Genomic DNA, 24,789 nt, shown 5'->3' on the forward strand with positions numbered 1-24,789 from the left:
TTGCTTATATTTGCAGAGTATCACTACACAGCCAACAAAATCTCATGACTGTCTCAAACCTTGGTGTCATATTTGGCCCAACTCTAATGCGAGCACAAGAAGAAACTGTGGCTGCCATGATGAATATTAAATTTCAGAATATTGTGGTTGAAATTCTGATAGAGCACTATGAAAAGGTAAGCTGAATTTTCATGTTGAAGTATCAAATCTTGTATTTTGCTTTTAGGAAGGAATTTTCTGTTTGTATTATCTATGAGTTCATTGTGATCTCAGATTCTTATAAAGTATCAGTCCTGTCCATTTTGTATAAATTGCTTCTTCATGAGGACATTGATGTCCTTTTTTCTTGTTTAGTTTTTAAATGCTTCTCAAAATTCTCCAGGTAAATGATTTCCTTTCCTTTTACATCATTTACTTTCAAGATTTTCTTCTTTAGTATTTATGTCATGAATTTTTCACTCATATTGAGAGAAATTTGTTAGAATCACTTGGTAATTAAGTCTATTTTTAACCTTTTTATCTCCCTGGAATTAGACTTAACAACAACAGTGATATTCTCAATAAAGCAAAAGAATTCCAGGAACAGAGTCTTAAAGTCCTCTCTACATCCAGTCCTTAAACATGGTTTCTTTAACAAGATTGAGATCTTAGAATAACTGTGGAAATGGAAATTGGGAAAGTCAAATTGATTGGATTATTAAGCAAATGCAGCCATTAAACATCAAAACATTTGTGATTCATTTATGCCTGGTCTAGTGTTTGTGAAAGACTATGCCCCTCTCCTTCCCTTAGTCCCTTCCTGGTACCTATAGAAGAATATCCTTCATTTATCTAAGATTGTAAGCACTCACAACCCAAGACCACATGGGGGAATTCTGTAGCCGAGTACAGACCTCTACCTGCAGCATGTCATATTCGTGACAGCACCTTTTCCTGAGAAGCAAGGAACTGCTTGACTTGGAAGTGATACGGAATGAACCTTTTCCCTTCAGGCTATGTTCAGCATGAAGTGAGAAATAAAATATCACAGAAAAGAGTCAAGATGTCTTGACACAGACATTTGTTCATATTTGAAAGGTTTCTTTAAAATTATTGGAAAATTTTCTGAAATTCATTGTTGGGAAATTGGAGAGGATAAAAAAGAAAACACAGAGAAGGAACATTACTCAGTGTAAGTGGAAAAGTGTAATTGCTGTAGTATATTTTTTATATCAAGCATCTCTTACCATGAAGCTGATTAAATAGCAAATGGTTCTGAGATTATTTAATAACTCTAAAATATAATTTTATCATGAAAATGGCAATTCCCCCTTTTACTGACCTCTATCCATTTGTTTGGTTTTTTTTGTATGTAGATTTTCCATACTGCCCCAGACCCAAGCATTCCTCTTCCTCAGCCTCAGTCTCGATCTGGATCCCGAAGGACAAGAGCAATCTGCCTTTCCACAGGTTCCAGGAAGCCCAGAGGAAGGTATACACCGTGCTTGGCAGAACCTGACAGTAAGTGTGACCGCTTTAGGGAGAAGCTTTCTTCATTCTTTGATTTAGCCTTACTTCACCTTTTTGATAATTAGGGTAGAAATAAATAGAAAATGATCTTAATGATACTGTCTCCCAAACACCCCCCCCCCCCGCATTTATATATTCTTTGTCAGTGTAGTTACAAGGTACTTTGAACAAACAAATTCATTACTACTACAAAGGAAAAAAAAATAGTTTGCTCAGTGCCCTTTTTTCTGCAACTGTGATTAAGAACATCAGGTACTACTTTGTAGCAGGTTTTGTCCTATTGTTAAAGAGGTAGAGAAGAAAGCAAGAAAAATTCTGGCTGAAACCGTCAGTTTCTTTCTTCCTATCACATTATGTCCTTAAAGCATCATCTCTTGGGTATCAAAGTGTCTGAGAGAGAGAGAGAAAAAAGAAATAGAGAAACCACACTACACATTATCACTAACTTCCCGTTCTGAACCCAACACCACAGTGAAGTGGGTGGCAGCTTAAGACCACAGTGGATGTTAAATTTGTGGCTGTTCTTATTTTACTTTATACCCTTAAGCCTCCCAATTTTTCTCACAGTCAGTATTTAACAAAAAATACTAATTTTTAATTTAGATATGTTCAAATTATTATAGTTTTAGGAACATTAAAAAATAATCTGTTAACTAGCCAGTTTCTTATGTTGATATAATCTTGGTAGGAAAAGAAAAAGTCTTTTCTTTTAAAAATGTGAGCAGTGTATAATTTGCAGCTGACATTACTGGTGACTTTGAATGAAGAAAGAATCAGATGCATTATAACATGAGAAAAGTTAAAAAAGGCAGAAACAGATCTTTCAATATCCCTCTTTCCATTGATCTCTTATAATGTCATCAAAGAATCTTATTTGTACTACTTATGAGTTCTTTTTCAGAAGCAAGTTTTGTCTGAATTTGAGTCAACCCCCAATCCTTTAAGAAGTAACATTATTTCATAGGGTCAGGGTACGTGTAAAATCTCCCTTGAATAGTATTAAAAAATGCATTCACTAATTTAAAATGTACGTTTTACAGCCTTTCTTAGAACTGAGAAAAGTTCTCCATACTGGGTAAAGATCTGTCAATTCAGTGGGGTCAGTGGGGTCAATTCAGGTGGCCACAGGGCACACGTGCATTGGAGAATGTGGAAGGGTTTGGGTTGTATTGTTCTCAGTAGAAGGTCCCTGTTGTTTTCTCGCTCCTGCTCCCGCTCAGGTGACTCTTACAGCAGCAGCCCAGACAGTACGCCTATGGGAAGCATCGAGTCCCTCTCCTCTCATTCCTCTGAACAAAACAGCACAACCAAGTCTGCTTCCTGCCAGGCCAGGGAGAAATCTGGAGGAATTCCTTGGATTGTATCCCCATCACCCTCCAATGGACAGAAAAGTCTTGGACTCTGGACAACTAGTCCTGAATCAAGTTCTAAAGAGGATGCTACCAAAACAGATGCAGAATCAGATTGCCAGAGTGTTGCCTCAGTCACCAGCCCCGGGGATGGTTCCCCACCCATAGACCTGGTCAAGAAAGGGCCTTATGGGCTTTCAGGACTGAAAAGAACCTCCGCTTCCTCTCTCAGATCCATCTCTGCAGCTGAAGGTAAACCAGATTTGAGCTTATGTAAAATGTCATTGTCTCTGTGCCACTTGCCGAATTGCTCAACATGATTAAGCAGGGAAAAGTTAATGGTGAAGGGGCTAACAATGCTGTTCCTGAGCTAGGATATTTAAAACTCCTGTGCACTGTGACTTCTTTCCTGGTTATTTCCATCTCTGTGAGGTGATGTCTGTGTAATTACTATAGATTGTGATCTCCCTGAATGATGGGCTGCTGTGCTCAAAGAACATTCTGTACCTTCTCATTTGGGCTTAGAAAAAACACTTCCTTTTGTTATGAGCATGTACTGTGTTACTGCTATTATTTTGTCTGATAGCACCTTGCCTGTTTTCTTGGGCTTTCTTTTTAGGAAACAAGAGCTACTGTGGATCCATTCAAAGCTTAACTTCTGTAGGTTCCAAAGAGATGCCCAAAGCCCCACCAAACCCAGACCTGCCTCCAAAAATGTGCAGGAGGTTAAGGCTAGACACTGCCTCAAGCAATGGCTACCAGCGACCTGGCTCTGTGTAAGTGAGAGAGAGTGTATATTTGTTGTATCTTCCAGGGATACACAGGAGTTGAGTATATCCAAAAGAACCCTTAGGACTCCCACAACTGAATACCTCATCTGCAGAGTAGGAACAATCATCTTCTGTAGGACCCTATCCCCTTCTACAAATGATGTACAAGTTAGAATAGGCTTAAAGTATGTATATGTATACATATACAGACACATATACAATTTCAGTCACTTGCCTTACAAGCAGAACAATGGCTTAATTTAAGGACATGAGAATAGATGTATAATGTAATAGTTCTGGGTTTTCAAAGTAGACATTCTAAAAGCTAGACATTTACCTCTCAGCTGAGCAAACTGTCCTTATATCTCAACTTCCCCACCTCCTTGTTAGAAATACAACTACTGTGTAGATAGTGAGGGTTTGTTTTCTCTCCTCTCCATCATCTGTCTCCCCTATCTGAGTATTCACTGATTTAAATTAGCTCATGGAGAACAGGAGCTTGAAAGGTGAGAGGGGGTACTTCTATTCAAAAGACATGACCCAGGAGTGTAAGGGCAGATAGGATAGGTACATCGATGTAAATAAGAAGGGGACAAAGAAAAGAACTTAGATAAACAAGCAAAATCTAAACAGGAAAGTTTTTATCCCTTTCATTTTGTTTTCCTGACTTACTGAGTTTTCCAAATGCCATATGAGCTATTATTGGGCATCTTTACATATGTTATCTCTTAATGTCCTTCATGTACTTCCACAGTAGGTAGTAGAAACCTCATTTTAGAGATAATGAGAACTAATACTTGGAAAGTTAAGGAACCAGTTTAATTATTCATTGAAAGTCCAGTAAGGCATTTCACTAAGCCTGTTTCCATAGAAACAGTGTCTTAAATTCATTCGTTCATCACCTTCTTTGACAAGAACCTTTTATTTTCAGAGTGTGTTTACCATACATTATCTCTCTTGGTCAGAAATCCAAGTACCACTATATAGACCAATACTATATTTGATATCTGTCTACTGCCTGGTATGTATAGTTCTAGCTGTTAAGGGAAATTAAATTTTAAGCCAATATGTCAAGGGAGATGAGAGAATATAAACTCCATCCTTTGTGAGGGAAAGAGAAGATTCACTTCTGTCTTACAACTGTACTGACAAAGTATGAATTAAAATCGAGACAATGTGTATTCCATATTAGGTATAAAATGAACCTTCTGATTATCAACTGGCTAGGTTCTGGGAGAAAAGTTGATCAATTAAAGAAATAAGATACATGTTAAAATCTAGTTTAAAATATCATTCAAGGAATTTGATATTCTCTTCTAGTAAATATAGAAACTTTTCTAATTACCCCTGGTGCCTTAGTTTTAATATAGTCTCACTTTTTCAAATAGACAGTGCCTAGCCTCCCATGAATTGAAATAAGATTTGAATCCACAGACCATATTTTCAGAGTTCCCTCTTTTCACTTTATAGGAACTGTGTTCAAATTAAAAAAAATGAAACATTTTAGAATTAGTTTTGTCTTAGCTATCAGAATGAACAACAGTTCTTTGTCTTGATGATTTGATTCTTCCCTGTGGCTCCACAGGAGTCAAAATCACTGCCAGAAGCTGAGTGGGGAGAAAATGTTCTTTTTTACTGTTCCCATAGTTTTTTGAAGTAGAAAAGATGAGAACAGTAAGATCCCCAAGGGAAGGGGAGGTAGCTATAGGTTTATTACATCTGGTACTCTATGAGCTGGAGACTAGATCTAAAAATTTCTGCCACATTAAATCTTAAAACAATTAAAATTCAGATCAAATTTTGAAGATAGTTCTTAACTAATTATTTTTGGTTTGTGTTAAGTTATAACCCTGAATTATACTTTGAACTGAATAATATAATTTTTATTTTAATGAAAATCGCATTTTAAAATTATTTTCAGTGTGGCAGCAAAAGCCCAACTGTTTGAAAATGTTGGTTCACTTAAACTGGATTCTTCTGGGCGGTAAGTTCTCAAAACCCTTAAAATGAAAAAAATAAATAAATAAAGTAGTGGTGACATTGTTGCTTTTTGTTGACATACTGAGTCATCTTTGACAGCCTGACCTTCAGTTCTGCAGATGGTGAAATCCACACTCACTGTCTTGCACATGGGGAAAAAGATCATGTCTGTAAACAGCATTTAGCCTCTCAGACTGTTCCACTGATGCCTTATTTACTAAAATCTTCACAAAGGAAGAGTTCTAAACAAGTTTTCTAAAAGATACAAGTTGCCATAACGTTTTGCATACTAAAGACTCCTTTGATGACAATTTGTGGAAAGTTTCCAAAGGTATATTCATGACTTTGAAAAGTTACAGAACTTTTTCTGGAACAAGTTTTATGAACATGCATTAAAAATTTGCTTATTACTAATGGCCACTGGGTTGCTCTAAACAGCTCTTTTTTTGAGTGCAGTACTTCATTCAGGATTTCCAGATTTTACCTTTCACTCTGTTGTAAAAAAGACGCAGGTTGTTGCATCTTACTGCTATTAATGTGCTTGCTTCTAAGGTTTTGCTTTCCTCTCCTCCCCTTGTAAAATTGATTCTTCTCATCCACAGTGGGCTTTGGTTTTTTATCTGAATATGTCTGAAATAATGGAATTTTATAGTATTTTGATATTTCTGGTTTTTTGTTTTGTTTTACCATCAGCAGCTAGTAGAGGTATGTGTCATTTAATAAATGCTTGTTATTAAAGAGCATATAAATGAGACCACTTGAAGAATAAACTTTGATTTTTCCTTTGGATGCACAAAGGCAATTTCGAGCTTCCCATTCATATTTGGATAATTGAGGTTTTGAAGTAAAAGAACCACAGTTAATTGAAGTATCACTATATTTAACCACTGTTGTACACCTGAAAAAAATATAACACTGTTAACTATACGGGAATTAAATTTTTTAAAAAAGGTTGTTCAACCATAGAATTTTATTGACCCTTTTAAAGTATGTGTACTTTTTCAGCAGTAGGCATTTACTAAATACCTACACAATATTGGGTTTTTGCTAGTTACTAGGGATAACAGTGACCTTCAACTTCTGGTATTTTTTTTTTCTCACAAGACCTAGCAGGGGTCTTTGTGTATCAATGCTTTTGACTTCACAGAGTTGAGCCACTTTGGTATCTTACAGGTATGTTGGTTGATCCACGGAACTTATGTAACAAATCCCAGAGTAATTTCATTTACCTTACCTCCATCAATAGTATCTTCACCTTCTTCCCTTTGATCAAGATTTGGTGAAAACCAGGTACTGTGCATATCAGAGCAAACATCAGTTCTCTGAAACTGTAATCATTTTTAGACCTTAGTGTATGGGATTTAACTTTGCTACTTCTGTCTTGCTATATCATTGAATTGCTCCAGTAGGTGGAGTCCTCTTATTATGAAGCTATAAGCAACCTGTAAGAGCTCAAGTTATGTAATCAAAGAGATAATCCTTTAAGAGCTTTAAGAAAACAAGCTATTAATCAAGTAAATCAGAATACTGTCAAATACTGAGATGTCAACAATGAACCTATGCATTTTTAATATGCTTTTATATTATACTCTAAATCAACTTCTAATAGGCTGTCAGCATAAACTTAGAGCTTCTCAATACATTGAAGGTTGGAGTCATTATTTGTCAACAGTTCCACAGCACTTGTTGATGGTGTCATAGCTTTTCACCAAAAGACAGGCCCAGTGGAACACAACAAATATCAGGGTCAGATAGACCTACGTTTAAATTCTTGGTCTACCACTTTCTAGTTGCAGTAACCTTGGAGTTACATATTTAGGAAAAATATTTTCTTTTTTTTTTCAATATATGAAGTTTATTGTCAAATTGGTTTCCATACAACGCCCAGTGCTCATCCCAAAATGTGCCATCCTCAATACCCATCACCCACCCTCCCCTCCCTCCCACCCCCCATTAACCCTCACTTTGTTCTCAGTTTTTAAGAGTCTCTTATGCTTTGGCTCTCTTCCACTCTAACTTCTTTTTTTTTTTTTTCCTTCCCCTCCCGCCAGGGTTTCTGTTAAGTATCTCAGGACCCACATAAGAGTGAAACCATATGGTATCTGTCTTTCTCTGTATGGCTTATTTCACTTAGCATCACACTCTCCAGTTCCATCCACGTTGCTACAAAGGTCCATATTTCATTCTTTCTCATTGCCACGTAGTATTCCATTGTGTATATAAACCACAATTTCTTCATCCATTCATCAGTTGATGGACATTTAGGCTCTTTCCATAATTTGGCTATTGTTGAGAGTGCTGCTATAAACATTGGGGTACAAGTGTCCCTATGCATCAGTACTCCTGTATCCCTTGGGTAAATTCCTAGCAGTGCTATTGCTGGGTCATAGGGTAGGTCTATTTTTAATTTTTTGAGGAACCTCCACACTGTTTTCCAGAGTGGCTGCACCCATTTGCATTCCCACCAACAGTGCGAGAGGGTTCCCGTTTCTCCACATCCTCTCCAGCATCTATAGTCTCCTGATTTGTTCATTTTGGCCACTGTGACTGGCGTGAGGTGATATCTGAGTGTGGTTTTGATTTGTATTTCCCTGGTAAGGAGTGACGTTGAGCATCTTTTCATGTGCCTGTTGGCCATCTGGATGTCTTCTTTAGAGAAGTGTCTATTCATGTTTTCTGCCCATTTCTTCACTGGATTATTTGCTTTTTGGGTGTGGAGTTTGGTGAGCTCTTTATAGATTTTGGATACTAGCCCTTTGTCCGATATGTCATTTGCAAATATCTTTTCCCATTCCGTTGGTTGCCTTTTAGTTTTGTTGGTTGTTTCCTTTGCTGTGAAGAAGCTTTTTATCTTCATAAGATCCCAGTAGTTCATTTTTGCTTTTAATTCCCTTGCCTTTGGGGATGTGTCGAGTAAGAGATTGCTACGGCTGAGGTCAGAGAGGTCTTTTCCTGCTTTCTCCTCTAGGGTTTTGTTGGTTTCCTGTCTCACATTCAGGTCCTTTATCCATTTTGAGTTTATTTTTGTGAATGGTGTGAGAAAGTGGTCTAGTTTCAATCTTCTGCATGTTGCTGTCCAGTTCTCTCAGCACCATTTGTTAAAGAGACTGTCTTTTTTCCATTGGATATTCTTTCCTGCTTTGTCAAAGATGAGTTGGCCATACGTTTGTGGGTCTAGTTCTGGGGTTTCTATTCTATTCCATTGGTCTATGTGTCTGTTTTTGTGCCAATACCATGCTGTCTTGATGATGACAGCTTTGTAGAAGAGGCTAAAGTCTGGGATTGTGATGCCTCCTGCTTCAGTCTCCTTCAAAATTACTTTGGCTGTTCGGGGCCTTTTGTGGTTCCATATGAATTTTAGGATTGCTTGTTCTAGCTTCGAGAAGAATGCTGGTGCAATTTTGATTGGGATTCATTGAATGTATAGATAGCTTTGGGTAGTATTGACATTTTAACAATATTTATTCTTCCAATCCATGAGCAAGGAATGTTTTTCCATTTCTTTATATCTTCTTCAATTTCTTTCATAAGCTTTCTATAGTTTTCAGCATACAGATCTTGTACATCTTTGGTTAGATTTATTCCTAGGTATTTTATGCTTTTGGTGCAATTGTGAATGCGATCAGTTTCTTTATTTGTCTTTCTGTTGCTTCATTATTAGTGTATAAGAATGCAACTGATTTCTGTACATTGATTTTGTATCCTGCAACTTTGCTAAATTCATGTATCAGTTCTAGCAGACTTCTGGTGGAGTCTGTCAGATTTTCCATGTATAATATCATGTAATCTGCAAAAAGTGAAAGCTTGACTTCATCTTTGCCAATTTGGATGCCTTTGATTTCCTTTTGTTGTCTGATTGCTGATGCTAGCACTTCCAACACTATGTTAAACAACAGTGGTGAGAGTGGACATCCCTGTCGTATTCCTGATCTCAGGGGAAAAGCTCTCAGTTTTTCCCCATGGAGGATGATATTAGCTGTGGGCTTTTCATAAATGGCTTTTATGATGTTGAAGTATGTTCCTTCTATCCCGACTTTCTCGAGGGTGTTTATTAAGAAGGATTGCTGAATTTTGTCAAATGCCGTTTCTGCATCGATTGACAGGATCATATGGTTCTTATCTTTTCTTTTATTAATGTGATGTATCACATTGATTCATTTGCAAATATTGAACCAGCCCTGCAGCCCAGGAATGAATCCCACTTGATCATGGTGAATAATTCTTTTTATATGCTGTTGAATTTGATTTGCTAGTATCTTATTGAGAATTTTTGCATCCATATTCATCAGGGATATTGGCCTGTAGTTCTCTTTTTTACTGGGTCTCTGTCTGGTTTAGGAATCAAAGTAATACTGGCTTCATAGAATGAGTCTGGAAGTTTTTCTTCCCTTTCTATTTTTTGGAATAGCTTGAGAAGGATAGGTATTATCTCTGCTTTAAACGTCTGGTAGAACTCCCCTGGGAAGCCATCTGGTCCTGGACTCTTATTTGTTGGGAGATTTTTGATAACAGATTCAATTTCTTCACTGGTTATGGGTCTGTTCAAGCTTTCTATTTCCTCCTGATTGAGTTTTGGAAGCGTGTGGATGTTTAGGAATGTGTCCATTTCTTCCAGGTTGTCCAGTTTGTTGGCATATAATTTTTCATAGTATTCCCTGATAATTGCTTGTATCTCTGAGGGATTGGTTGTCATAATTCCATTTTCATTCATGATTTTATCTGTTTGGGTCATCTCCCTTTTCTTTTTGAGGAGCCTGGCTAGAGGTTTATCAATTTTGTTTATTTTTTCAAAAAACCAACTCTTGGTTTCGTTGATCTGCTCTATAGTTTTTTTAGATTCTATATTGTTTATTTCTGCTCTGATCTTTATTATTTCCCTCCTTCTGTTGGATTTAGGCTGTCTTTGCTGTTCTGCTTCTATTTCCTTTAGGTGTGCTGTTAGATTTTGTATTTGGGATTTTTCTTGTTTCTTGAGATAGGCCTGGATTGCAGTGTATTTTCCTCTCACGACTGCCTTCGCTGCATCCCAAAGCGTTTGGCTTGTTGTATTTTCATTTTCATTTGTTTCCATATATTTTTTAATTTCTTCTCTAATTGTCTGGTTGACCCATTCATTTTTTAGAAGGGTGTTCTTTAACTACCATGCTTTTGGAGGTTTTCCAGACTTTTTCCTGTGGTTGATTTCAAGCTTCATAGCATTGTGGTCTGAAAGTATGCATGGTATGATCTCAATTCTTATATACTTATGAAGGGCTGTTTTGTGACCCAGTATGCGATCTATCTTGGAGAATGTCATGTGCACTCGAGAAGAAAGTATATTCTGTTGCTTTGGGATGCAGAGGTCTAAATAGATCTGTCAAGTCCATTTGATCCAATGTATCATTCAGGGCCCTTGTTTCTTTATTGACCATATGTCTAGAGGATCTATCCATTTCTGTAAGTGGAGTGTTAAAGTCCCCTGCAATTACCACATTCTTATCAATAAGGTAGCTTATGTTTATGAGTAATTGTTTTATATATTTGGGGGCTACTGTATTCGGTGCATAGACATTTATAATTGTTAGCTCTTCCTGATGGATAGACCCTGTGACTATTATATAATGCCCTTCTTCATCTCTTGTTATAGCCTTTAATTTATAGTCTAGTTTGTCTGATATAAGTATGGCTACTCCAGCTTTCTTCTGACTTTCAGTGGCATGATAAATAGTTCTCCATCCCTTCACTCTCAATCTAAAGGTGTCCTCAGGTCTAAAATGAGTCTCTTGTAGGCAGCAAATAGATGGGGCTTGTTTTTTTATCCATTCTGATACCCTATGTCTTTTGGTTGGCGCATTTAGTCCATTTACATTCAGTGTTATTATAGAAAGATACGGGTTTAGAGTCATTGTGATGTCTATAGGTTTCATGCTTGTAGTGATGTTTCTGGTACTTTGTCTTACAGGATCCCCCTTAGGATCTCTTGTAGGGCTGGTTTAGTGGTGACGAATTCCTTCAGTTTTTGTTTGTTTGGGAAGACCTTTATCTCTCCTTCTATTCTAAATGACAGACTTGCTGGATAAAGGATTCTCGGCTGCATATTTTTTCTGTTCATCGCATTGAAGATCTCCTGCCATTCCTTTCTGGGCTGCCAAGTTTCAGTAGAGAAATCAGTCACGAGTCTTATAGGTCTCCCTTTATATGTTAGAGCACGTTTATCCCTAGCTGCTTTCAGAATTTTCTCTTTATCCTTGTATTTTGCCAGTTTCACTATGTCGTGCAGAAGTTCGATTCAAGTTACGTCTGAAGGGAGTTCTCTGTGTCTCTTGGATTTCAATGCCTTTTTCCTTCCCCAGATCTGGGAAGTTCTCAGCTATTATTTCTTCAAGTACACCTTCAGCACCTTTGCCTCTCTCTTCCTCCTCTGGAATACCAATTATGTGTGTATTATTTCTCTTTAGTGCATCGCTTAGTTCTCTAATTTTCCCCTCATACTCCTGGATTTTTTTATCTCTCTTTTTCTCAGCTTCTTCTTTTTCCATCATTTTATCTTCTAGTTCACCTATTCTCTCCTCTGCCTCTTCAATCCGAGCCATAGTTGTCTCCATTTTGTTTTGCAGTTCGTTGATAGCATTTTTTAGCTCCTCCTGGCTATTCCTTAATCCCTTGATCTCTGTAGCAAGAGATTCTCTGCTGTCCTTTATACTGTTTTCAAGCCCAGCGATTAATTTTTTGACACTTATTCTAAATTCACTTTCTGTTATGTTGTTTAAATCCTTTTTGATCAGTTCGTTAGCTGTTGTTATTTCCTGGATGTTTTTCTGAGGGGAATCCTTCTGTTTGGTCATTTTGGATAGTCCCTGGAGTGGTTCGGGACTGCGGGGCACTTCCCTTGTGCTGTCTTGCATAACTTGTGTTGGTGGGCGGGACCGCAGTCAGACCTGATGTCTGCCCCCAGCCCAATGCTGGGGCCACAGTCAGACTGGTGTGTACCTTCTCTTCCCCTCTCCTAGGGGCGGGATTCACTGTGGGGTGGCGTGGCCTGTCTGGGCTACTTGCACACTGCCAGGCTTGTGGTGCTGGGGATCTGGCATATTAACTGGGGTGTATCGGCAAGGTGCACAGGGGCAGGAGGGGCAGGCTCAGCTCTCTTTTCCTTCGGAGATCCGCTTCGGGAGGGACCCTGGGCACAGGGAGGGAGTCAGACCCGCTGGAGGGATGGCTCCGCAGAAGCACAGCGTTGGGTGTTTGTGCGGTGCTAGCAAGTTTCCCTTTGGGATTTTGGCTGGGGGATGAGCGAGGGAGATGGCGCTGGCGAGCACCTTTGTTCCCCACCAAGGTGAGCTCTGTCGTCTGGGGCTCAACAACTCTCCCTCCGTTGTCCTCCAGCCCTCCCGTTCTCCAAGCAGAGCTGTTAGCTTATAACGTTCCAGATTTCAAGTCCCGCTTGCTGTCGGAACACACTCCGTCCGACCCCTCCGCTTTTGCCAGCCAGACTCAGGGGCTCTGCTTGGCCGGCGGCTGCCCCTCCACCCCGGCTCCCTCGCGCCAGTCCGTGCAGTGCGCACCGCCTCTCCGCCCTTCCTACCTTCTTCCGTGGGCCTCTCATCTGCGCTTAGCTCCAGAGACTCCATTCTGCTAGTCTTCTGGCAGTTTTCTGGGTTATTTAGGCAGGTGTAGGTGGAATCTAAGTGATCAGCAGGTCGCGCGGTGAGCCCAGTGTCCTCCTACGCTGCCATCTTCGAAAAATATTTTCTTTTTCTATAAAATGAAGATCATAATTCTTCCCTTGACAAATTCTTATAAATGTACACTACAATTTATTTGCAGTACTTGCTAAGTTCTCTGTAGATGGTCTATGATGGTAACTATTATTATTGTTATTTAAAGTGCTTGCTTAAGATATTGAAGCCTCTAATATATTAATGTTACTAAATCACTAACCATTGGCAATCACCTGATACTATTTTATACCATTAAATACAAGTGAAAAACAGATAGAAATTGAGGGCATTTCCCATAGTAACCTCCTACAAAGTCTATTTTGCTTTCTTTCTAGGGAGCTCAGGGTTATCCTTGAATTGGACCTTGAAGAATGATAGAACCAGTAGTAGGCAGTAGGACAACTAGCCATGTTTGGGAAAGAGACCTAATGGGAGATTTCAGTGGATGGCTTTGAACAACAGGAAAGTAACACTTCTGGGAGTTACTGTAGACTGAGTCATTGAACAAAGGGGTGATCTAATCATGGGTGCACTTGAATAGATCACTCAAGTGGCTTTTCTAGGAGGTTGTGAAGGGGAGAGAACAGTTGGCCATCTAGGATGGAATTTGTGAGGTTTAAAGGGCCTTAATTAGGGCAGTAACAAAAGCATGGAAAACCATAAGGAGAATTTTATGGATCAGACCAGGATTGGGCAACTGCTTGGATATTTTGGGAATGAAAGATAGGTAAAGAAAATTCCAAGTCTTTGAGACTGACTGTCAAAAAGAATGGAAATTTAGCTTCTGATCTTAGCTTGTGAGTATATAGGAGAGGAAAGGAAATGTTGACCATAATGTTCAAGGAGCCTGAGGAACATTGACAGGCAGTTAGAAATGTGCAACTGGAACCAGGGGAGGGCATGGTGTTTGATGCCATTTGAGAAACTTCCATACAGCAGTTATACTGCATAAATAAAGCTGAGGGTACTCAATGATGGAGCTTATTGAGTGAAAAAGGAAAAATATCTGAGCATTGGTCTTTGGTGAATGGTTTTATTTAAGGGTCAAGCATGTGAGTGTGAAGAAATGATAAAGAGAAGTAATGGTCAATATGGTAGAAGCAAAAGTGTCAAGGAGATCATTAGAGGAGGACACTGGTTTTAATCTCTAAGGCATCACTGGAAATCTTGAAGAAATCAGGTTCAGTGGAGTGGGAGGGGTCACTCTGCAAGGAGCTTGACCTATAAGATTTGTTAATATGAAGATTCCTGAGTTGCTGCAGACTCTGTAAACCAGAATATCTGAGACTGAAGCCTGGAGAATATGAATTTTTGACAACATCCCCAAATGGTTTTTATGTACCAAAAAATACTGTTTTTGAGAGTCATTTGAACAGAGAAAAATGTCTTAGTGCCTAGCACATCCTTAAGTAGACATTGGTTATATACAATGCCTTCAAAAGCCAAATGTCACTAGGCTCTGTTTTACCATTATAAAATATGTGGAAAATGGTACTTTTAAAGCCTTCACCTAAATGTCAGTTAAATTTGGGCAGAGGGGAAGATCCACTTTAACATAATTTACGCAAGCTATACAAATATCTTCTGAAGGTTGAATTGAGAATTATATGGTTGAGAATTAGGAAAATTGAGAGTGCCTGGCTCATTATAAGCAATCACATATTTCTATTGTCATAATTTAAAAGCAGTGTTGAAAAAAATAAAACCAATGTTTTGTTTACAATTGCAAAGCACCAAAGCAAAACTCAACAAAGTCTTCTCATCCAGTGAGTTTGAGATTTAAGAAGGCTGTCATTGATTTAGAGCACAGTACACATGTAAGATACACATAACATTGTGCTACATTAAGAAACACAAAAGAATGCATTATTTTTAAGAATAACATTTTTTTTTCTCTTAGAGAATGTGGGTAGTACTAATAAATTTTTAAAAAGTAAAGGAAAGCCACCTCTTATCTCACCACCTGAAGACAACCTCAGTTAACATTTTGGTTCACAACCACCTAATCTCATCTATGACCATGGTTCTTGAAATTTTTGGTCTCAGAACACCTTTATACACTAAAGAAAAAGAAAACATTGAGAACCTCCAAAGAGCTTTTGTTTATGTGGATTATATCTATTTATATTTACTAGAAATTTAAACTGAGCAATTTAAAAATATTTATGAATTTAGTAAAAATATGAATAAGTTAATGCAACTAAAGAGGTGTAACAGTAACATGCTTTGTTGTTGGAGGACAGAATTGTGATTATTTACTCTTATTTACTGTCAGCAATTATCAATAATAGATATGATTTTTTTTTTCACTGATATTAAGAGACTTCACAGATGACATTCAGATAGTCACCACAAATGTTCTAGACCAGCAATCAGGAGATGTAGTTTCTAGCCTGACTCTGCTGTAACTTTAATCTCTCTTGGACTTCATTTCTACATATAGAAGATGAACCAAGCAAAATGCCTGTTTCCTTTCAAAATCCAAACTCCTGTCACCTAAGTCACCTGATGATCACAAGTCCTACAACATTTGGGGGTCACCCTTTTCTATAAAACCTAGGCAGAGAGTTTTTGTGCCTACCCCTAGATCACAATAGGGTCTAACCTCCCCACCACTTTCCTCTTCCAAAGGCCATATTTTTAATGTGTTTTGAAAACAACAGAAATTGTTTCACATCCAACACTAACCCAGACCGCATGGAAGCCCACTCCTCCTCTGTTGTTGCCATATACTGAACGTGCTGCAGTCAGCTTCCATTCCTTAATGATGTGAGAGCTCAGGAACTGACACCTCTCTTCCTTAATCCCATCAAAGCACCATTAATACAATAACAAAGATTTTTTAAAAGGCCATTACATATGAATATAAATAAATTTTATGAAAATATTTTTTAAAACAAAGAGCTACTTTATTTAACATTTTTGAGACCTCTTTAAAACATGGCATACTAGAACATAAATGGATTCTCGTATATACTTCATTTGCTCTCAGAGCAATGTCCTCTCAGGGCCCTACCTACCCATCCATCCAGGTTCCCCTTGACTATACTTTGTGAACCACTCCTCTGTGATAAACACAGAAAAGGAATTATGCAGGTGGTGCTCACTGTATTGCTCCAACATAGTACCCAACAGAGAAAAGATGCTCAACAAAGTTGTTGGGTAAATGAATAAAATAATACATTTTTAACTTAAAAAGACTTTGTTACTCACTTTTTCACTTCATTTTCAATGGAGTTGCAATGCACGTGCCTTTTACATAAGCAGCTTTACAAGCGTCCATGGGAGTTCTTTAGCATTGAGGCATTCAGTATTCACTCAGATATCTAAGCCAGAAACAGCCAGTATTTGTTGACAAAAGCGTAAAAAAGGAACATGTGACTAATTTTAAAAAATCTCCAACCAGTGGCCCAGAAGCAAATGTAGTATTTATTGTAAATAGTCATGGGCAATTTAGGGGCCTTGCAAGGACATATTTTTTTATAAAATAATTGCCTTACAGGCTAATATTGTTTTATGCCATGTGTTCTACATTATTATTTAAATTAGCTGCCTGATGCTTTATTTGGGTTGGTGTTTTTAAATCTTCTGGTGAAGACTTAGGTTTTGATTTTTTTTGTTTTTAGCTTTTCTATATGTTACTACTACATTGGCATCTTTTTAACTATATCTAGGTTCATTCCTCCTTCCTTCATACAAAAAATGTACGTGTGTGTGTGTGTGTGTGTGTGTGTGTGTGTATCATTAAGTGACCCTCCAGAAAATATTGTATCAATTTTGGTCAATCATAGCTTATGATTAAGATAAGCATTGTGAATTTTGCACACTTATCAAAGCTCTGTAAGTTTACTAATTAGTAATAGTGTATAGAATTAGGAATGAATCTCATGAACAGATCATTCTCTGGATGATAAGGGAAGAAATAGCTTTCAGCATGCTGAGTGTCATTACCTTACTCTCCCATGCAATAAGAAGCAAGATTTTCAGAATCCTTTTCAAAGAATATTAGGATCTTCTTAAGAAAGACCTAATAGGTGACAGTATTATTTTCACATCTTCTTCAATATACCAAGGCAGTAAAAGAGGAAGCATTAGCACCTGAAGAGAAAACTTCACAGTCACAGACATCTACATTAAATCATCAAAGCTTTCTGCTGAGTTAACACCTGTAGTTACAGATCTCAGCAGAAGAAAATTATACCTGTCTAGTCATATGCACAGATGATTGAAAAGTCAGGACAGATATTATTTTGTGCTGTGTATTTTTGACACATACAACAATATCTTTATTTCGTGATATAATTATTCTACATGCCTCCCCCTTGCTACCCAATCCCATAAAACACTATAGAGAGAACATTCATATCTGAAATATTTACAAAAATAGTTTGGTTGTATTCAGTATATAATTTCAAAAACTATATCATTGCAATGATTATTATATCTTTTTTTTTAAGTTTATTTATTTATTTTGAGAGAGTGAGAGTAAGGGGAGGGGTAGAGAGAGATAGGGAGAGAGAATCTCAAGCAGGCTCTACACTGTTAGCACAGAACTCGATGCAGAAATCGAACTCATGAATCATGATATCATGACCTGAGCCAAAATCAAGACTTGGAGGCTTAACCGGCTAAGCAATACAGGCACCCCAGGATTATTATATCTTAATCATTTCTATAACTGGAAATTATTTCCTTATGCATCTCTTAGATTAATGATTCAAAGCAGTAGGACTTAATATTAGAGAAAATTGTTGCCGTTAGAAAATTTGGTTTTTTTGAAAAACATGTTTTTAGAGAAATGGTTCTGGGACTCTCAATTATGTCAGCTATCACATCATATTAGATCAAATCATACCAAATTAGATCAAATGATTATAATTGACTAGAAGATTTATAGGAAAAACTAATGTATTTTTTTATTTAGGATTATCATGGTCTGATTCTTACAAGTCTTCATAACTTGGTAGTATCCTCTTCCCCCACCCCCCCCCACACCCATGTCAGCCAGCACATACATTCATGTGCCTGCATGTACATACACACACGTACATATGATTCTTCTTTAGTGTAGAGCCCTGTACTTCCTCAATTCTTCCTTGCATGATGCAGCCCTGAGAAGTGTTCTGTGTGGGCTAGTAGTCATTCCTAAATCTGCCTGCTGTAGGCTCTCCTAGGCTATCCTAGCAGACTTTCTGAAAGTACAACCTGAGACTTAAACCTCATGAAATAGATTCTGAGGGTAGGACCATCTTTATTCTCTATAAGCTTTCTAATTTTCAGATAACTTTTTGGAAACCCAGTTTAAATGACCTAGCCTCATTCTGGAAGTGTAGGGAATAAGACCCATTATCTAGCTCCAACAGGGAAGTGAAATAATAATATATACTGCTCTTTGAGAGAGCTGTAGATAGCAAACACTGCTGATGCTTCTTTGTAGATAAAGTACTGGGCCCTCAGGGAGGAAAGACAGGGTGCCTTCAATATTTAAAAGGACTCACTGTGTATGAAACAGAGCCCAGAGCTTCTTAACTTTTTTTTCCATTCATTGATTCAGCAAATATTTATTGAGTTACTAAGCATCAGGCCTCATTCATGGGAGTTGCATTCTAATTGAAGAAGGTTATAGAAATACCAGCAGTAACAACAGAATACCAGATACTAATGCCATGCAAACTTAAAACAGGAGAATATGATAGTTGCCTGGGCAGCTGTTTTAGAGTGTGTGGTCAGGAAGACCTAACTTTTAGCAAAACGTAGGAAATTTAAGATGAACTAGAAGTGGACAACCATGTTTAGATCAAGGGGAAAACATGTCAGGGCAAAGCCCTGGGGTGAGAATGACTTTGGCATGTTTGAGGAGGTAAAAGCAGGCCAGTGTGAATGGAGTATAGTAGATGAGCAGGTAGGTACAGAAGAAGCAGGAGATACTAACAGGTACCTGATTGTGCACAGTATGGAAGCTAGAGTTGGAAACCAGTTGAAGGGTTGTTTTGAGGGAAATAATGTGGTCGTCACACGATCATCAGAACCTTTTTCAAACTGGCTGCTCTGTATAGAATGGATTTTAAGTAGACAAAACAAGAGGCCTAGAGGATTTAGAAAGGTAGGAAGCCATTCTGTGAGCCACACCAGAAATGATTTTGGCTTGGGCTCTGGTTGTCATAGAGATGGTGAGAAGTAGGTGAAATCAGCATAACTTGCACATCATATGAAGGTAATTGGATGTTGTCGAATGAAGGTGACTTGACTAGTGATTTGATAAGCAGCCTCAGATGATGGCTTTTTAGTGTTGGCTCAAATATTTTTAAATATATCACATATAAAATTCTGAAATTCTGTTTTCTCTTAAGAAACTAGAGTATCTGGCTACATTGAGTCTGAATTCTCATATGGCAGCAGATGTTGGGAGCTGAATATTGGCTTCCCACTTTAGGAGATGGGTATAGGCTCTGGTTTGCAAAGCCTCCATCTATCCTCATTGTTTTCCTGACAATGAGGCTATTGTTGGTTGCCATTTATCATCAATTTATTCTATTCTTTTTCCTATCTCATGTACACTTAATTTATTTACCATATCCTGTAGGCCTTTTAATTTTTGGGTCTCACCTCTGATAGAAAGTAGGAAAAAAGCTATAGGGTACCTATGAACCTCTATATAGGTGTAAAAATGGTCTGTTTGCCAGCATACTAACAATTATATAATAATAGTGTTCTTTAAAACCAGCTTGTGCTGTTAGAAGCCAGGTTGGTTACCCTTGGAGACATTTCCTAGAAACACAAGAAGGGTTTTTGGTATGATGTGAGTGTTTTTGCTTTGTGAAAGATGCTCTTAGGTATACTTACATGTGTACTTGATGTATATTATACTCCAATTACAACTAAAAACTAATATTATTTTTTACAAATGATTTGAAGTATAAATGTATTTTTGTTGAGAGCTGTGTATTTTATAAATTACTTTTTGCTCTTTCAGCCAAGCCAAAGCCATGTACTCTTGTAAAGCAGAGCACAGCCATGAACTTTCTTTCCCACAGGGGGCAATATTTTCTAATGGTAAGTATACCCATTCCCTTTGCTTAAGTTTATTATCATGGGGATGATGAAGGAGTAGTAATGGGAGAAGAAGCTGAAGTAGAAGCCAGGAGACTCAGAATCTGCTCTAGCCCCTGCCTCTCATAACCTGTACAAGTTAATACACTATATTTCTCTGGAGCCCAGTTTCCTCCTATATATGAAAGAGAGGGAGAGAGAAGGAAGAAGGAATGGGGGGAGATAGGAGAGATGGAAGGATGGGAGGGATTGGGAAGGAAGAGAGATTGGTTACATGAATGCAGAGGACATTTCCAGTCTTAAAGGTGCTTTGACATTGTTTTGACAACTTGAGTATATTTATGCAATCTGATGTGCATTTTTACCCATTTGTGTATATAATTATTTGAAGCTAATGCTGATTGAATGACTTTTTTTTTCATTTTTGCCAGTATACCCATCAGTGGAACCAGGATGGTTGAAGGCAACTTACGAAGGCAAAACAGGACTAGTTCCAGAAAATTATGTTGTCTTCCTCTAATACTGTTTAGTGGATGGCAGTATCTTCATGGTATCCATGGTAACAATAATAAGTGCTATGATTTTATCTGACACAGATATGGGAATCAGCCCACTAAATGAAACGTAAATTTCTATCAAGTTCTACACCAGCAGACCATGTAGCTCCCTATAAATGAAAAAGAAAAAAAATGCATAAATTGTTAGCCATGCCATTCTTTTAATTTTTACTTCTTGACTGGTTTCTTATTTTAAAATCTTGCCCCCACCCTTGTTTTTGATAACTAACTCTGCACATTGTCTTTTCCATAACAATTGTAGAATACTGTGTTAAGTACTATATCCCAGAAATTTGGAAACTAGAAATTTGCTGTAAGGATTTTCAGATAAGTCCTTTACTGTCTGGAATTCTCTGAGGAACCTTGAAATCATTACTTAAAATGTAATTTAAATTGTTCATTCATTATTTTTTCTTACGAATTTCTTTCTTTTCTATGTCATTGTTTTGCTGGTCCTAAACATTTCAAGGAGATAAGTTGTTGTTGTTGTTTTTAACATTAAGTTTATTTTTATTTGTTTACCAAGTAGATGATGATATTCAAAAGGAATAATGTAAATGATGTCTATAAGTGAAACCAAGTTAAGTCATACACTGATTTAATATAAACACTCCATTCAGCATTCCAGATGCCTTCTATGGGTATAGAGTGGGGATTAGCAAACTATTGTCAAGACCTGATAGTAAATATTTGGGGGTTTTGTATACCCTAAAGGTCTTTACTACAGTACTCAACTGCCATTGTAGCAGAAAGCACTCATAGATAATGAATAAGCAAATGAATAAGGCTTAGTGCCAATACAACTTTATTTATGGACTCTACAGTTTGAAAATTTTCGAAATTCTCATTCTTAAAATCCATTGAAAAATAGAAATATTTTAGCTGTTGGGCCATGTAAAACTAGTGGCGGGCCAGATTTGACTCATGGGTAATAGTTTGCTGATGCCTGGTTTAGAGGAGGTATAAAACTATCTTTATAACTTTGGGATTTAATGAAATTTTACCACATTAACATATAAATACTGATAAGTCATATGCACATATCATCTGATAGTGGCATTACAGTGGCATCAAAAAATATAATAAAATGAAAACAATGTAAAAAGTGGATTTTTAAGGCAGCAGCCTAAATTCTACTTGTAAGACTATAAAGTGTCAATGTATTTTATTGATATCTAATATTGGCTTTTGAGAAATTCTTGCACAGATGATAAAGATTTTTTTAAAGGTACAAGTATGCTTAAATTCTTTTAAATTCTATACTTAGTTGCAATAAAAACCAAACATAAAGGTACAGGATTCTTAAATAATCTTTAGCCTCAGAATTTAAAATTGTTTAATCATCTTTAGCAGGAATAAAATCTGTACCTGACTTTATTTCATGCCTTTCAATTTATAGCTTTTATTAGGAATTTCACTGAATTTATAGAGTGTAGAAATAGATATTCACTACTCATTTAAATAGATCATCAACATCTGGTCGTGCATCAACCATTATTTCTATTTCAATTATTCTAATATATTATCTCTATAAATATCTGCATGTGGCAAAGAGCCTCTCCTCTTAAGATTCCAAAAAGCTGGTTACTTGCCATTGATGGCCACAGCACTGGTCCACTGGGACATGATATTTTACTTGTTACTTCAGATTTCTCCATGTACAGACACTCAGGTATTGACTGCATAAAGCTCTTTTTGCAGACAGAGTCAAAATCAGAAATAAATACCAGTACATTGAATAAAGGGATGAAAAATATTTAATATTATAAAAATTAGTAATATAATGAAAAAATCTGATAAATGTTTATTTTTTACCTTCTGCTTTTGATCTTTGTATACTTATGATCAGGTGTTGCTAGAGCTTTTTGGTCTCTAGATCCTTGGTGGCCTTTTCCTAGTAGTAATAACATTGCTGATAGCCTGACTACCTTCTGCTGGAACAGAAGGCAATCTCTCCAATATTCCAGTCCCTATGTTTATATGACACCCTCAGTTTAAATGCCTTTGCCATCATCTGACATCCTACTAGATTAGAATGTCTTAATGGCAAATTGATTACCTTGCAAAGATCAACTTGACTCCAAAGAAAGATTCAGAATTCCACTTCATTTGCTGCAACATAGAGAAATCTCAACGTTCATTTTATTTTAACACAGACCAGAGTGTTCTTTCCTCTGAGTTGTCTGTGAGCTAATTCCACTGACGATTAGTGAGGAATTAAAGATTTTGTTGTATAGGACATGAATGAAGCCCAACTCTCCTTTATTATATACTAAGGCATTACTATACATTTATTGTGGCATTACTTACTGTGGTCTCTTTTTTGAAACAAAAGTGTAAGTGCTTGTTCAAATTGTACCTTTTTTTGAAGTTTTAATCTTACAGATTTATGGCGATGGTCCTTTTTTCTTCATATTGATTACATGTGTTAAGCAAGTCATGGCCATATACTGCTTTTCCTTAGAAATAAGTTTCCCACAGATAAGGTATTCATGAGCATTGAGAAAATCAAGACATGTGCTCTAAATTACATGGAATATTAATTACAACAAGAAGGTAATGACAGTCATTGGAAGACAATCACACTTAAAAATTTAACCACAGTTCAATGATGAAACCTTAGTATTTTAGGGATAATGTGAAGATAGGTTAGAATTGCCACCTCTACATCTCCAAAACACAACAATGTGCACATCCTAAACACTGCTTACAGTATAATCAGTATGAGGAAGAGTTGATAAGTCTATGTCAATCATCTTGTGTACTATGTAAAAATATCCTCGAGTACAAAACATTTATGTATTTAACAGGTGACTCTTTTGTTATGCCATAACTCCTACCACATTTATAGACACTAGTCAGTTAACTGAAGGTTTTTCTTGTGTTATGTGTAAATGTGTGAAAAGTAAAATAATCTTTGTATTCCTGTGAAGTCCATGAAGTATGAGGAAGTGCCATTTCTTCTTGTTTGATTTGAGTGGCTTTGGTAGTTGTGTTGACTCTCTGTACTTTGTAATGTGAATGAGTGTAACCAGGTCTCTCAACAATGGCTTCTTTGCTAGCTCTTTCAGGAACGGTGAAGAAAAAAAAAATGTACTTTATAGTCTCAAACTATCCAAGTTTCCAAATAGGAAAAATAAAGATATATAATGACTTTTATTCTTATTCTATGATAATTGGTTTTACATATTGTGGTACTCCTTTTAAAAATCAACTAGGTTGAACCAAAAAAAAAAAAAAATCCACTAAGTTGTAAGGAAAAAAATCTGGCCCTGTAATCCTTTGACAATAACCTCAATCACCTTGTTACTCCCAGCCTCATTCTTCAGGTCTGCATCTGTTTCTGAAACAAAAAGGGTAGCATTCATATGGATGCTGGTGTAGAAGAGTCCCTCAGAGCCTTCTCTCAGACAACTGTGTTTGTAGTATACCCCTCAATATGTATTTAGGATGCTTAAATTAGCATTTAGAGCCCCAACTTGAATTACACTTAACTGACTCACAAGCTAGAGGCAGACTGGTTAGGGTCAGATTTTGTTCTTTGTTTTTATAATAACTTTTTAATTTGCAGCTGTTACTATGACCTAATAACAGGTTAACTCAATAACCTAATCATTAAGTAGGACCCCAAAATCATATTTCCCTGTTAAAGAAGAAAACAGAGACTTTACTATTATCCAGAAGTTATTTTGCACTTGACTAAAGTTTTCCCACTTAGGGTGGGAATAGTAAATTGATGTTTACTTTTGCTTCCTATCTTTTTTGGTTACCTTCCAAAGTCAAAACAATTTTTACAAATGAACCTTTTTGAATAATCTATGTCCTGCCTGTCTCCTGTTAATCTGCAGACTTATTGCCAGGTATTTATCAACTA

General features: G+C 37.1%; 1 protein-coding gene across 2 annotated transcripts in view; it reads left to right on the forward strand.

The window, feature by feature from the left end:
• ARHGAP42 (Rho GTPase activating protein 42) overlaps nt 1–21,841 on the forward strand; it is a 312,973-nt gene extending 291,132 nt beyond the window's left edge. For both annotated transcript variants that reach the window (XM_027040080.2, XM_053203842.1), the window contains exons 18-24: nt 17–176; nt 1,356–1,500; nt 2,730–3,110; nt 3,478–3,634; nt 5,550–5,612; nt 20,282–20,361; nt 20,790–21,841. In XM_027040080.2, the coding sequence (XP_026895881.1) occupies nt 17–176; nt 1,356–1,500; nt 2,730–3,110; nt 3,478–3,634; nt 5,550–5,612; nt 20,282–20,361; nt 20,790–20,878 (1,075 nt within the window). In that variant the 3' untranslated portion in view covers nt 20,879–21,841. The remainder of the gene's footprint in view (nt 1–16; nt 177–1,355; nt 1,501–2,729; nt 3,111–3,477; nt 3,635–5,549; nt 5,613–20,281; nt 20,362–20,789) is intronic.
• The last annotated feature ends 2,948 nt before the right edge of the window (nt 21,842–24,789 follow it).

The sequence above is a fragment of the Acinonyx jubatus genome, chromosome D1, assembly GCF_027475565.1.
Source record: "Acinonyx jubatus isolate Ajub_Pintada_27869175 chromosome D1, VMU_Ajub_asm_v1.0, whole genome shotgun sequence".
In the NCBI taxonomy this organism is placed as follows: Eukaryota; Metazoa; Chordata; class Mammalia; order Carnivora; family Felidae; genus Acinonyx; species Acinonyx jubatus.